Here is a 15,501-nt window from a genome sequence, read left to right on the forward strand (position 1 = left end):
CTATTTGGCAACAAGTAGGATTTAGTAAATCCTATAAATCCTAATTTATTAAATCCTGTTAAAATTAAATCTTGAAAACTATTTGGCAAGATAAATGTTAAATATTGTAGAACTATTTAGCAATATAATCCAAAATTTTAGGAGGTTAGTTCATTAAAAAATTTAATTAAATTTCTATTTTTTTTAATTTACATTTTAAGTACATGTTATTTATTAATTATTACTTTAATTATCGACAATAAATTATAATTATAAAAATAAAATAATTAGAAACTAATTTAATTATGAAATACCTTATTAATTTTAATTTGATAATATTTTAATTATTTATGAGTTAATTATAATTCCAAATTAATCATTATAAATAATTTAAATTTAAGCTAATTATCAATTAATCTTTTTTAAATATTAATTAACGTTATATTCTTAATTAATATTAATTGACATAATTAAATTAAATTAATTTATTGTGGCAATATCTGTCCATCACTGCTTCCTATAGCCGCAGGTTTGCGAGGGCTGCTTTTCCTCTTCTCCAGCTGTTCATTTCTCTTCGACTTCGCCGGCATCCCGTAAGAGGTAAGTGTTTTGAACGAGTCGCTAAATAACTTCTTCACCTCCTTCGACGACGTTACTTCCTCTCGGATCCGTAGTCACGCCTCCTCGCTGTTATTCTGTTGCGTCGAAAGAAAAGTAGCCTTCTTTCTTCCTTTCGCGCGCCTCTTCGGCCAAATCCCGTAAATCCGCCGAACTACCGGATTTAGTGAATCCGGGATTTACGACAAAAAAGGGTAACGGAGGACTCAACTGGCTGTGAGATTTAAAGGTTCCCTAAATCCTGTTTGGCAGGATTTAGCAACGGTGATTGATGGAGCTTTTGGAGCAATGGAAAGCCATACTTAAGATTCAGAAATTTCGAAGAGCGGTATCCTACACTGGCTTTTACTGCTTTGTTACTCTCATCAGCTATGCATTCACTAGCAACACGTAAGAAATATCACCGCTGCCATAACGACACTATTAAAGTCTCTATAAGTATCCTCAGTTTTTCCTAGTTACTCCTGTCTTTGTTTGGTGGATTGCAGCACAAGAGCTGGCTTCTCAAATGGTGACCAGTACTATGCTTCTTACCCTGCTAGTATTGAGCTTCTTACAGACACAGCAAAGGTGCCTCTCATTTATTTATCATACTTTTATTTGTTGGGATTTACTTTCTTGTCATATCCTAAAAAATATCGTTTATATTTTGAATATATCATGATTTTCTGAGCTATATTTTAATATAAACAGCAACATGAGCACCTAAGTTAACTATTGGGACTACCAAACCTGAAAGTTTCACAACCTGAAAGTTTCACAACGGGACCAAAACTGAGTTTGAAAGATTAGGGCTTCATTTGGGATGGCTTCTCACTGCTTTTTAAAGCAGCTTTTTAGTACAAAAATTTAAAATTTTGTATTCAAAAGTTATTTTAAAAAGAAATAAGAAAGCCGACCCAAACGAAACCTTAGTCCATTGGCTGGTAGTGCCATATACTTATTTTATCTAACTGAATTTGAAGAATTAAATATTATTGAACATTTGTTTATTTTGCATATATCATTTGAGAATTAACTTTAAATTTTAATGAATTTTAAGGATGCAACTTTGTAGGCAGACGTTGTCCTGTTTTTAGCTTTGATGTTTTTGATATTATGAATTTGCATGCTTTTCGTCTAACTAGTTATCGTATCTGAGTTTTGCTTTGGTGTTTCAAAGCTAATGCAGCGCATTTTTTGGATTCTATGTTGTTTTTTGAACTTTTAAATATGTTTCTTTTACATATATAGTTGAAAAACTAACTTCAAAGCATTTCAATGATTCAGCTTTATAAAGCAGCCCTTGCTAACTGTTTTGAGGAGGAAGAATGGGGGCCTATTGAGTTCTGTGTAATGGCAAAGCATTTTGAACGCCAAGGAAAACCTCCATATGCATATCATTCTGTAAGTTGAAAGTTCTACTTGGATAATTTTTTTATATCTATTTAAATCAGTGAGTTTGGGTACTATCCTTTATAGTGTTTGCCCATCTTTTTTGCATTTGTTAACTCATGTTGCTAAAACTATCGTGGTAAGTTCCTGAATCAGGGTCGATGTTTTTTTTTGGGGTTGCAACCGTGGAGAGACTCAGTGTGAGGCTTTTGTTGATATCTACATTGAATTATATTATACAGATTAACTCCCTTAGTCTCTAATGACTTAATTGGATACTACATCGGAGGAGGGAGGGGGAGCGATTTTGAACGAAATGATGCGGCTGCACTCTTTGTCTACTTGAAGAATGACTATGAATTTGATACTACATTGAATCTAGTTTTCTGTTCTTGAAATCCATGAAGTGTTGGGGAAGCAAAACACAACGAATACAAACAAGAAAGAAAAATGCAGTGGAAAAAAAAAAAAGAACACTAGGATTGTGGAAAACCCAAAATCAGGAAAAAAATCTCTCTTTTCTCTCTCACTATCTCCTTGTCTCTTTTCACCTTTACACTGTTTTCTCACTTGATCTAACAAAGATACACACCAAAATAAAAAAGGATGCAACCCTTAATGAATAACGAGAAAAAATAGCCGAGCCCGCCTTGCAGCGTTGTAGTGCCAACTTTGGAGCATTGTGGCGCTTAATTCTATGTCTCCAGTCTGTCTGTCAGTGCTGTAGAGCTGGATCTAAAGAAACCTAGCACTTCGTTCTCTGTCTACCTCCAACCAAACAATAAAGCATCGCAACGCTCGGACACACAACACTACAGTGTTCTATGGTTGTATGAAAAAAATTCAGGTGTAAAGCATTCGAATCTAAGTTGGGGTGAGGAACCCCTACAACCCCTAGACGAGCTCGACCGATGGAATTGATGTCCAAGGCAGCAGTACAAGCCGATTAATCGACATAATCATATTCCACACAAAGCTAACAATCTCCCACTTGAAAACTAATTGTGATCAATCATCATCCTGATATGTAGCACTAATCATATTACAAGTAGTGTGGCTCACCTTTGCTCTCATCCCTTATGAAGACCTATTGAAGCTACACATAGTTTCCATTTATCAGTTGTCATCGTCTTCATCAGCATGTCTGTAGGAATTTTGGTCATGTGAATCATCTCCAAAATAAATGACCATCTTTAAAAAGCGATTTAATGAAATAATATCAAAGTTAGAATTGCTTCAATCTTGTTATGGAATGCAATGTTTTTGGATAGATGAATAGCACTCATGTTATCACTATGCAACTTCTCACTCTTGCCCTTTGCCAAGATCTGTAAAAAAACTTTGCAACAATATAATCTCTTTGCTAGCCTCAGTGATAGCAATATACTTAGCTTATGTGGTTGAGGGCACAATAATCTTCTTACTGCTTTTTAAAGTAGTTTTTAGTACAAAAATTTAAAATTTTGTATTAAAAAATTATTTTAAAAAGCAGTAAGAAAGCCAACCCAAACGAAACCTTAATCTATTGGCTGGTAGTGCCATATACTTATTTTATCTAAACTGAATTTGAAGAATTAAATATTATTGAACATTTGTTTATTTTGCAGATATCATTTGAGAATTAAGTTTAAATTTTAATGAATTTTAAGGATGCAACTTTGCAGGCAGACGTGGTGCTGTTTATAGCTTTGATGTTCTTGATATTATGAATTTGCATGCTTTTCGTCTAACTAGTTATCGTAACTGAGTTTTGGTTTGGTCTTTCAAAGCTAATGCAGCGCATTTTTTGGATTCTATGTTGTTTTTTGAACTATTAAATATGTTTCTTTTGCATATATAGTTCAAAAATTAACTTTAAAGCATTTCAATGATTCAGCTTTATAAAGCAGCCCTTGCTAACTGTTTTGAAGAGGAAGAATGGGGACCTATTGAGTTCTGTGTAATGGCAAAGCATTTTGAACGCCAAGGAAAACCTCCATATGCATATCATTCTGTAAGTTGAAAGTTCTACTTGGATAATTTTATGATATCTATTTAAATCTGTGAGTTTGGGTACTATCCTTTATAGTGTTTGCCCATCTTTTTTGCATGATGCTTACCATATTATTTGTTAAATCATGTTACTAAAACTATCGTGGTTAGTTCCTGAATCAGGGTCGATGTTTTTTTTTTGGGGTTGCAACCGTGGAGAGACTCAATGTGCGGCTTTTGTTGATATCTACATTGATTGATATTATACAGATGAACTCCCTTATTCTCTTTGAAGAATGGCTGAAGTGGATACTACATCGGGGGAGGGAGGGGGAGCGGTTTTGAACAAAATGATGCGGCTGAACTCTTCGTCTACTTGAAGAATGACTATTAATTTGATACTACATTAAATTTGGTTTTTTGTTCTTGAAATTCATGAGGTGTTGGGGAAGTAAAACACAACGAATACAAACAAGAAAGAAAAATACAGCGAAAAAAAAAACATTAGGATTTAATGTGGAAAACCCGAAATCAAGAAAAAATCATAGAGCCACGCCACACTCAGAAATTCATTATGAAAATTTGGGAGAAATAGTACAAATCTCTCTTCTCTCTCACAATCTTATTGTCTCTTTGAAAGGATAGGCAAGAACCGGAACAAGAGCTGGTTGCCAAACGGAGATAGAAAGAAATAAGGGAATTGTATTGAAATGTAAAAGAGAATACAAGAGACTTTAAATAGACTAAACAGGTAAAATGGTAATAATAGCTGGTACAAGATAAGGTAATAATGTTCTATGCTAACACTCTTTTCACCTTTACACTGTTCTCTCACTAGATCTAATAAAGATACACATCAAAATAAAAAGGGATGCAACCCTTAATGAAAAACGAGAAAGAAAATAGTCAAGCTCGCCTTGCAGCGCTGCAATGCCAAGTTTGGAGCGTCGCGGTGCTTAATTCTCTGTCTCCAGTTTGCCTGACAGTGCTGCAGAGCTGGGTCTAAAGCAACGTAGCACTCTGCTCTGTGTCTACCTCCAACCAAACAATAAAACATCGCAACGCTCGGGCACACAACACTACAGTGTTGTGTGGTTGTATGAAAAAAATTAAGGTGTAAAGCACTCGAATCTAAGTTGGGGGGAGGACCCCCACAACCCCAAGATGAGCTCAACCGATGGAATTGAGGTCCAAGGCAGCAGTACAAGTCGATTGATCAACACAATCATATTCCACACAAAGCTAATAATCTCCCACTTGAAAACTAATTGCGATCAATCATCATCTTGATATGTAGCACTAATCGTATTACAAGTAGTGTGGCTCACTTTGCTCTCATCCCTTATGAAGACTTACTGAAGCTACACAGTTTCTGCTTATCAGTTGTCATCGTCTTCATCAGCATGTCTGTATGACTTTTGGTCATGTGAATCATCTCCAAAATAAATGACCATCTTTAAAAAGCGATTTAATGAAATAATATCAAAGTTAGACGTGCTTCATCTTGGCATGGAATGCAGTGTTTTTGGATAGATGAATAGCTCTCATACTATCACTATGCAACTTCTCATTCTCTTGCCCTTTGCCAAGATCTGTAAAAAAACTTTGCAACAATATCATCTCTTTGCTAGCCTCAGTGATAGCAATATACTTAGCTTATGTGGTTGAGGGCACAATAATTTTTTGTAACTTGGAAACCCAACTCACAATTTTTTTTTCCAAAGTGAAGATATAACTAGTTGTGCTTCTACTACCATCAAAATCTCCAACAAGATCTGAATCTACATACTCCTATAGATTAATCCCTGCATCCTATGATAAAGAACTTTGTGAACTGATCCTTTCAAGTTTCTAAGAATCCACTTAATCACCTCTCAATGAAATTTGTCTGAATTACTATTAAATTTGTTGATTATGATACGACTGTTGACCCCACCTCAGTTGAAGAGCTAAAAAGCTCTAGTATTGTGGGTCCTAACCTCTCATTTCAGACCTATAGGAGGAAAAAGTTTAAGGGGAGATCATTGGAGGAAATGTGAGGTGCATTTATGGTGGGAAACGCCTAAGGGGAGATCATTGGAGGAAATGTGAGGTGCATTTATGGTAGGGTTAGGGCTGGTTTTAAGAGGGAACATTCGTATGTGAGAGGGACTATGTGAAGAATTTTATGAAGTAATTTTTCTTAGGTGATTTTGGGTTCTTAGTTGCTGTTAGGAAATTAGGGAAGAGTTGATTCACCTCTCGAACAATGAATCAATTGTATACTGTGTTTCATTGATTGAAGATTGTTATTTCACATTTATTAGTATTGTTCCTACATACCATTGTTGTTTTTTCTTGATTTTGGTGGTTGTTTTTTTGCTATTTGGTGCTGATTTTACTTTAGTGTCTATTTTGGTTGTTGATTTGATCTCCAAATCATATCAAATTACTCCCACTATATATGCTATATCTGATCTTGTACAAATCATAGCATACATCATGGAGTCCTCTTCATCTGTTCTTGCTATGCTTCATATTTAGGCGGTTGTCATCATTGCTGAAACAGATTGAGAAATGTCATCATATGAATTAGTCATGTAGCATTGATTTTTTTTATTGTTGTTATCATGCATATCTTTGGACAGTTGCAATTGAATTCTTTTCCTGCTGCACTTGGATAGTTAAATTTGATATACCATATAACATTTTTTTTTTCAGCAATATATGGCACACCTTCTTTCTCATGGGCAACTTGATGATGGGAGCAGCTCGCAATGAGAGGTGCACATTCCACACATCTGTTTCTTATGGATGATGAACATTGCTTTATAGTTTATGTAATACATTTTTATATTTTATTCTGTAAAGATTTAGGTTCTTTCTCATTTATAACTTGATTACAGCAGCTGCTCAGAGAGGGATTATAAAAACTATCATGGTGGTTTTTCTTATAGCCCTTGATACGAGATACTCAAATCCTTGGAGGAAATAACTTTCTGTTATACCAGGATCAAGCAATTTTGCTGCATGGTAGTATGTCTATGCTGCATTCAAATGAATTTTCACAGAGGGCAGGAGGATTTTCTCCACCATTAGGGACATGTGGCTGCAACGAAGTGTATTGTCTAATTCAAGAACTTCTTTATCCTTGCACATCACTCACTTATTAAGAACTTTATAAAACATTTTGTTTATATGCTATTTTTTTTTTTAAATTTTGTTTTAAGTATTCTTACTAAAATACCAATGGCAGTCGTAGTTTCTAGCAGCGTTTTTGGAAGTTGGCATTGGAATTTTCCTTAATATATGATGTAATTCATTAAGGTTTCGTTTGTGATGGCTTTCTTAGTGCTTCTTAAAGCAGCTTTTTAGTACTAAAATTAAAATTTTTGTATTAAAAAATTAGTTTAAGAAGTAGTAATAAAGACGTCCCAAATGAAGCCTAAGATTATTTGCTTAACGTAAAAAGATCCCAACTAAAGCTAATGGACTTGTTCTTGACTTACAGCTATCAATGTCCAAGAGATTCGCCTCTCGCTCCTGGGGCTTGATGATCATTCTTAGAAATTAGCATTTTATTACTAGGAACTCGTCATGGAGGTATATCATTTAGCTAGTACACGTGTTAGTGTTAATTTGTAACAATTATGTCACTTATTATTATTTTTTTTTAATTTTCTCTTAGGCTTAGCCTTTTTTAATATACGTCATATTCATTTCACTCAATTTTCTAGCTCTTATTCGCCAATAATATGTTAATAAGGAGTTGGTTGTACTTCACGATTAAATTTGAATCCAACAATGAATTAATTTTACGCTATGTGCTTTATATATTCTTATATATTATGTAATTCTATTAAACTTTTGTTTCAAAGATATTTAAGACATTTGATAAATAATTAAATTGGTAAAGTAATTAATCAAATTTGTAGGACATAAATGATACTTGCAAGATAGTTTTAATGCATAATTTGCAAATAATTTGAGAAAAAAAATGAACCAACTTAAACAATCTAATATTCAGCTTAATTCAACCCATTTACAACACTAGTAGTTAGGGGTGTCAATTTGGGTCAACGGGTCGGGTTCGGGTTGAACCCGAAGCTAACCCGACACTATTTGGGTCAACTTGAACCCGACCCGTTTTTAAAAATGGGTCAAGTTTTCGGACTCGACCCGACCCAACACGAATGACCCGGGTTTGACCCAAAATTACTAGTTTTCGGGTAAAAAAAAGGGTCAATCTCGAGTTTTCGGGTAAAAAACGGGCCAATCTCGGGATTTCGGGTCAAAAATGAGTTTTCGTGTCACTTTCGGGTCAAATTTGGGTTGCTGGGTGAACCCGAACCGATTTTTAAAACGGGTTGATTTGTTGAACCCGAACCCGACCCGTTTTGGGTTCGGGTTGACTGGAACCCAAATTTTTCTGGGTCGGGTTCGGGTCGGATTTCAGGTCGTGTCAAAAATTGACACCCCTACTAGTAGTGCATGAAATTTTCACACTAATGCAGGAAGTAACAGGCCTTTGTGGCAGCAAAAAATTTTGTAATAGTTATTTCATATTAAATTAGATTGAAATATTTTGATATAAATTATATTAGGTCGATAAGACAAAATATTCAAATTCATAAAATAAATACTTAAAATTAAAAATAAAGTTAATTTATTTTTTATTTTTTATTTTTAAATACCTTTTAATTTTGAGTATGTTATAATTCTGAATATTTCATCTTATGTTATTAATATAGATTATATCATCATATTCTAATATGATATTTTTCATTATGAGTTATTTTGTTCTAAATAAATTTAATAAAATGTTTGCAAAGCTTGGTTAAGTTGTTAATTTCAAAATTAATTATTTTTTCGTTAATCGCATCATTTTCTTCTATCACTTAACTTTAAAAAAACCTACATAAAAAAATACCATGTTCAAAATTTATATATTTACATAAAACAAATAAAGAATTCATTATTTTTTAAACACAAATTTAGGCAATAAATCATTAAATCAGATACGTAAATGGAGAGTAAATTAGCCGACCTAGGCCGCTCGGAGAACTTGAGAGTATGAGGGCCATCGTCCAGCGCGTCCTCTCAGCCAGCGTTGAGGTAGGAGACAAGACTCTAGCATTCTCTCAGCCGTTTAATGGCGAGTACCCATATCTTATTGCTTCGTTGCAGGTCGAAGGGCGTCTCGTGTCTGAGATTGGTCCGGGCCTTCTCGTGTTCATTGGCATCCATGAATCCGATGTCGAAGCTGACGCTGATTACATGTGCGTTTTTCCTATGTCCTTATTCATTGCTTTTTTCTCACTTTATTGGAGAAACTCGACTCCATTGAATGCATATTGCCCGGGTGCTGCTCGTTGTTTTGAGAAGTTTATCACTCTAAAAAATAACTGTGGTAAATTTGAGTATGGCGTTTGTTTGGATTGTTACTGACTTCGATGAGGGCCAGGGCCTTCCGTGCATGCACGAATGACTAGTTTGGCTCATCCTCTAGGATAGTTTTTTTTTATTATTATTTTATTTTTTATTAGAAGTTAATGACTGTCATTCATGAACGTATTTATCAATCATGGAGTAGCTCATATTTCTATCTGAGAGAACAATGTTTTTATTTTATACAACACAACAAAAGTACTAGTTTTTATTTTATATAATTAAAGAATAACTACCTTGAAATAATTGTACCTAATGAAGCAAATCAAAATTAATTCCTTTTTAGCCTACTTTGAGTTGTATTTTAGTGGGAGGTAACATAATCCAAACAGAAAATTGGGGCCGTTTGGGATTTTCCTCATAATCATCATCGCTTCATCTCTACTATTTGGGTCAGTTTTATGAATCCTCATTGTTCGGTTATTCTTGTTGAGTGCTAGTTAAGATATTCAAATTATTTTTTGTAGATCTTTTTGCACAATCATTGTCTATGTTGATGCAAATCTCAAAGCTTATAGTCATCAAGAATGCAAGATGAGTGAGTTGAGATGAGGAATTTGATATTGTGACAATTGGTTTTCCTTTTCTTCTCTAGATTCCAATCTTTGTTTTTATTTTTTAATGTTTATGAAATTTTACTTTTTAAATCTGAAACTTGAGTTTGGAGATATGAAATTTCATATTTTATTTGTCCGATCTCTCCTTTCAATACTTCCACCTTTCTTCCCGCTGTATGTCCTCAGATCTTTATAAGGCTCAAAAATTCGGATTTTCTCCCAAAAAACAACAAAAACAACAAAAACAACGATTCGAAGGAGAAAAAACTACTGCATGAATCAGCCCAAACAACCCCAAAACAGCCCAGGACACCTCTCAGATACCAATTTGATAGGAAATACTTGTAGGAATAAGAGTTTTCCTTGTTGAATTTGAGTTTCAACACTTGCAAACATATTGGAGAAGAATTTGGAAGAAATAACTAGAAACAAACCTCTTTAATTTATAAAAGGTGAAAGAAAATGAACAAGATGCAACATACAATGGATCCTCAATTAGAGAGGAGGGTCTATCTCTCCCAATCTCTAGCTAGCAGCTAGAGCCCAAACAAACACTAGGAACTCTCTAAATTTCAGCAAATATCAAGATAACCCTAACCCTAGATAATCTCATCTATTTAATGCATACAAATACAACTCCAATTTACAAAACAACCCCTCCCTAAATCAAAACCTTCCTAATCCACCCCCTCCTCTTCAAGTAATGGGCCCTACAAGGGGGCCGGTGGCTAGCTTGGCCGCCCTAGGGTAGGGCTGGTTTACCCGGCCCTCCTTGGGTTGGTCCCACCGGTCTAACAATGTAACATTGGGCTTTACAGATTTTTCCCTTTTTCATATAAGCCTTGATAAGATGTTAGTATGAATTTTGTATTAGGATTTAGTACCACCGCAAAAGAAAACATTCCATTGTTGTGGTGGGAAATTATTTTTCTGGTGTATAACATTTATTTATATAATATGATTGCTGATGCTTCTTTTGTAGAGAAATTATATTTTAATGAGGTGATTTAATTGCACAAATTACCTAAGATCATTATATCTGATAAGGATTTAAAGTTCATGAGTTATTTCTAGAATTTTGGGTAAAAAAATAGGAACTCAATTAAAGTTTTGAACTATTTCATCCATGAACAAATTAATGCAACCAATAGTAATTTTGATGATCTTTTGTGATGTCTAATTAAAAAGTATGCATTCAATTGGAATTTGATACTAGCCATAGTTAACTTTGCATACAATTAATCTATTAGTATGCTTATAGATGTGAAGCCATTTTAAATAGTTAAAGGGTTTTAACCACAAAGTTTGTAGATCTTATCTAATCACTTATCGTGATGGCCATTTTTTTTTCTCATGCAGATACTGACTCCTTGTGGTTTCACTTTTTCCTGCTTTACTTTTGAAAAGCATTTTCTTTTTTGGAGAAAGGTGTTTCGAAAGTTATTATTTTCATGCACGCCTTCTCTGTTATTTCGTAAGTATCTGCACCATCTTGTGGAGCAGCTCACATTTCTATATTAATGAAGAGATGATTTTATTTCTTATAAAACAAAAAAAGTACAACGTAGTGGTACCAAACGAAGCCTGCCTTCAACTGTCAGATGCTGAACAGAGTCTCAGCTACAAATATAATTAACTATTGCATATATTCGTATATTATTGAAGCCAATACTTTGAGGATTTAAATGTTGTTTTGACTTAACTATGTTGATTTTTTATTCGTGGTTCTTTCTCACATGGTATGCTATATTTGAATAACCAATTTTACCATGCAACTCCAGTTGCAGGAAGGTATTGAATATGAGGCTTTTTCCTAATGAGAAAAGTGGAAAAGCATGGGATCAGAGTGTGAGTTTTTTATCTGAATTATTTTAGTCCAATGTACTTCAGACATTTCAGCTCTTATGGCATAGAATTCAATTGATCTTCCATTTTCCTTTGCTGGTATTGTTCAAGGGTTGTATCTTACTAGTAAATGTTGCTGTTCTTTGTTGTTCGTAATGTGCAGGTTATGCAGCGCAGCTTTGGAGTTTTATTGGGTACCTAGTAACATTCCACATTTCCAAGTGAATCTCTTCTGATGATTAAAATTTAGTTTGGACAGATTATAGCAGAAATTTACTTTGATCTCTTTTGCCATTCCTTTAGTGAGCCAGTTTACCCTGTATGGTATACTTAAGGGCAACAAGCCGGACTTCCATGTAGCAATGCCACCTGACAAAGCAAAAGAATTTTATGCATCTCTTGTTAAAAAGTTTCAAAAATCTTACACAGAAGATATAGTTAAAGGTAATTAAACCGAAGCAATTTTGAATAAAGCAGGAACTTTACATATGTCATGTACATGTTTTGCTTGCAAATTTTTTATGATCACCATGAAACACCTTTAGGAAATCATATTTCTTGGCAGTGTCTTTGGAACCTAAAAAAAAATTCTGTTTGTGTGTTGAGTTTTACCTCTCATTAGTAATGTTTGGAAGATATTGTTTTTTTTGTTTCAAGTGATTAACCCATATTGCTTTAGCAGCAATTCTGCATGGTATCTCTTTCATATATCACATATGAATTCCATTGAAGATCATATACCAATTTAAGGTATTGAAACAGAATTCTATGTGACTATCATGATCTCGTCAAAGCATTATAAGCTTCTCTTCTTGATAAGTTTTGAAAATCACGTCCTGAACATGTAATAGAAACTTTGTAACCCTACTATAGCTTTATAGCAGAAATGCATTGATTTTATTAATTGTTTTGAAACATATCGACATACAACACTGCTACTATCTCTGCCACATACCTAAGCATTCTCTTGCTCAAAATCTTGCTCTTTCTGCACTCAACTTTAAAGAATATGCAGCATTGTCATGATCTATAGTTTTATGCTTTTATCCTATCAATATTTATATGCCATTTAGAAAAGAAAAAATGTAGAAAAAAAATAATTTTGAATTTTATTGATTGATTATGTACAAAGTTTGGATGTATTTGTAGGCTTTTGTAAGAAGCTTAAAATAGAAATAAATCTAAGTTATTTACAATCTGACAGCCATAATAGAAAGAGAAGGCACATAGATTTCAATCAAAGAGCCATAAGAGGTTCTATCTAGCAGTAGAACTCTTAATCAATGTACTCAAGGATCCCTATCAAGATTTATTGACATATGGATCCGACGATTTTTAATAAAGAAAGGTCATTTCTAATATTTTCTAAGTCTTTTTAGGTCTACCTCCACCTTTCTTAACATAGGCCAAATCTAATACATCTACTCTCCTAACAGGGTCATCGAAAGGCCGGCGTTTTACATTACCAAACCATCTAAGGTGACTCTCTTTAATCTTATGTCACTGGAACTACTCCAACATTTTCACGTTGTATCCTGTCTCTAAGAGTAAGTCCACTCATCCACCCGAGCACATGGTTTAAAATTGCGCAATAAGAGGCATGCGTCAGCGCAATTTTGAACTTTTAAGCCTCAAAGCCTACGTAATGGGAGCTCGCATTGAAGCGTATGCCTCAAGTTCACTGAGGCACGCCTCGCCTCATATTTTAGAGGCGTCTGCCTCTGTACAACAATGCTAGGTACCGCTCGGTACATGCTCGGTACCACTAGGTACATGTTCGGTACTGCTCGGTACATACTCGGTATCGCTAGGTACATGCTCGATATCGCTTGGTATATTTCCATAAAAATGACTTACGGAATTTAAAAATAAGCAGACCTTCAGAATTACTCTTACAAAAAAAAAAAATTGTTGAGGGCGCTACTCCCGGAAACCCCCGCAAGGGCGCTACTCCTTGACCCTGCTACCTGACCGGGCAGGTCGAACCCCGCTAGGGGGCAGCGCCACCTTGGACCCCCGGCTGCCCAGTATATTGTTCTATTCATCATCTTTAGTAATGGTTGTATTATATTTCATAGTCTTATTATTGGGATATTTTGATTTCACTTAATATCTTGTGCCTTTTTATGTTTTATATTTTTTACTCATTAGTATATAAAAAAATTTATCATTTTATGTTTACGCAATCTTTTGATTTTGAGGCTTACGCCTCAAAATGCCTTGAGGCTTATGCCTCGCCTCATGAACGAAAAATGCCTCAATACCTGATGTAACACTTAACTTAATATTATGCTTCTTTTTTAATGGCCAACATTCTGCGTCATAAAGCATTGCAGGTCTCACTTCTATCTTATAAAATTTTCTTGTAAGATTGAGTGGTTATTTTCTATCACACGACAAACCCGAATCCTTCCTCCACTTCAACCATCCAACTTGAATTCTACTAATATTATCCCCATCTATTTCATCATCACTCTGAACAATAGACCCAAGATATTTAAAACAAGTACACTTATTGATGACTTGATCACTCAAAGTCATAAACCTCCCACTATATCTATTATTACTAAAATTACACTTCATGTATTCGGTTTTAGATCTACTCAAATGAAAACTTTTAGACTTTTAAGGTTGACCTCCATAATTCGAGCTTACCTTCATCTCCCTCTCTAGTCTTATCAACTAGAAGAATATTATCAGCAAAAAGCATACACCAAGGTACATCCTCTTGCAAATGTCTAGTGAGAACATTCATGTCTGAAGCAAAAAATATATGGCTTAAGGATGACGCTTGATGTAATCCAACTGAAATAGGAAAATACTTGGTCAAACCACCTTGTGTTTGAACGCAGGTAACAGCTCCTGCATACATATTCATAATGACTTGAATATAAGCATTGTTAACCTCTTTCTTTTCTAGAACTCTCCATAGCACTTATCTTTGAACTTTATCATATGCTTTCTCTAAATCAATAAATATCATATGTATATCTCTTTAGTCTCTCTAAACTTCTCCATCAACCCTGTCAATAAATGAATAGCTTCCATTGTAGACCTACCCGACGTGAATCCAAATTGATTTTGAGAAACATTAGTATCATGTCGTAACTTATGCTCCATAACTCTCTCCCAAACTTTTAAAGTATGACACATCAACTTAATTCCTTTATAATTCGCATAATCTTGTGCATCATCTTTATTCTTAAAAAGTAAGAATTAACACGCTCATTCTCCACTCATGTGGCATCTTTTGTCTTCAAAATAATATTAAGAAGTTTAGTAAGCCAAGTAATTCCTCCATCTCTTAAGCATTTCCATACCCCTATTGGAATATCATCCAGGTCTACTAGTTTTTTCAAACTTCATTTTCTTTAAAGCTTCTCTAACTTCAGTTTTACTAATACGTCGATAAAAATAAAAATCTCTATTTTTATTTAGGTGCTAAGGTCACTAAAGTTAATCGTATTCTCGTAATCTTCATTGAAAAACTTAGCAAAATATATCATCCACCTTTGTTGAATATCTCATCCAATTTTGTTAGTGTTTTTTAAAAGCCCCCATATAATCTTTAGAGAGTTTTATTAAATTTTTCATATTTTGTTCTTTTATCTTAAAAGTCCAAAACTAATAAATGGTGGGTACATAAACTTTCACTCGAATAACTTTACAATCTTTGCAACCTAAATAATCTATTTTTCTTATATGAAAATAATCAATCCAAGTTTTACTA

The 15,501-nt window shown here is 34.2% G+C and overlaps 2 protein-coding genes across 8 annotated transcripts; both read left to right on the forward strand.

Moving 5' to 3' along the window:
* Window positions 1-471: 471 nt before the first annotated feature.
* On the forward strand, window positions 472-7,189 carry LOC110104289. 6 transcript variants are annotated; one of them, XM_028697484.1, is made up of 6 exons: window positions 472-579; window positions 850-987; window positions 1,086-1,167; window positions 1,867-1,983; window positions 6,643-6,705; window positions 6,793-7,189. In XM_028697484.1, exons 2-5 carry the CDS (start codon window positions 869-871, stop codon window positions 6,700-6,702), a joined length of 378 nt encoding a protein of 125 aa, XP_028553317.1. In that variant the 5' UTR covers window positions 472-579; window positions 850-868; the 3' UTR covers window positions 6,703-6,705; window positions 6,793-7,189. The 6 variants fall into 6 exon arrangements, with proteins under 6 accessions (XP_028553317.1, XP_028553315.1, XP_028553316.1 ...); XM_028697482.1 differs by having other exon boundaries at window positions 6,828-7,189; XM_028697483.1 differs by having other exon boundaries at window positions 6,831-7,189.
* A 1,753-nt stretch (window positions 7,190-8,942) lies between these two features.
* On the forward strand, window positions 8,943-13,185 carry LOC110104336 (D-aminoacyl-tRNA deacylase). 2 transcript variants are annotated; one of them, XM_020833400.2, is made up of 5 exons: window positions 8,943-9,036; window positions 9,109-9,200; window positions 11,708-11,774; window positions 11,935-11,965; window positions 12,075-13,185. In XM_020833400.2, exons 1-5 carry the CDS (start codon window positions 8,995-8,997, stop codon window positions 12,221-12,223), a joined length of 381 nt encoding a protein of 126 aa, XP_020689059.1. In that variant the 5' UTR covers window positions 8,943-8,994; the 3' UTR covers window positions 12,224-13,185. The 2 variants fall into 2 exon arrangements, with proteins under 2 accessions (XP_020689059.1, XP_028553314.1); XM_028697481.1 differs by having other exon boundaries at window positions 11,935-11,992; window positions 12,075-12,215.
* The last annotated feature ends 2,316 nt before the right edge of the window (window positions 13,186-15,501 follow it).

The sequence above is a fragment of the Dendrobium catenatum genome, unplaced genomic scaffold (genome assembly GCF_001605985.2).
Source record: "Dendrobium catenatum unplaced genomic scaffold, ASM160598v2 fragScaff_scaffold_943, whole genome shotgun sequence".
NCBI lineage: Eukaryota > Viridiplantae > Streptophyta > Magnoliopsida > Asparagales > Orchidaceae > Dendrobium > Dendrobium catenatum.

Coding starts and splice junctions, on each gene's coding strand:
- LOC110104289 (XM_028697484.1), top strand. CDS start 869: ATGGAGCTTTTGGAGCAATGGAAAGCCATACTTAAGATTCAGAAATTT. Junction 988..1,085: donor TATGCATTCACTAGCAACAC/GTAAGAAATATC, acceptor GGTGGATTGCAG/CACAAGAGCTGGCTTCTCAA. Junction 1,168..1,866: donor TTCTTACAGACACAGCAAAG/GTGCCTCTCATT, acceptor TCAATGATTCAG/CTTTATAAAGCAGCCCTTGC.
- LOC110104336 (XM_020833400.2), top strand. CDS start 8,995: ATGAGGGCCATCGTCCAGCGCGTCCTCTCAGCCAGCGTTGAG. Junction 9,201..11,707: donor GAAGCTGACGCTGATTACAT/GTGCGTTTTTCC, acceptor ATGCAACTCCAG/TTGCAGGAAGGTATTGAATA. Junction 11,966..12,074: donor CAGCTTTGGAGTTTTATTGG/GTACCTAGTAAC, acceptor CCATTCCTTTAG/TGAGCCAGTTTACCCTGTAT.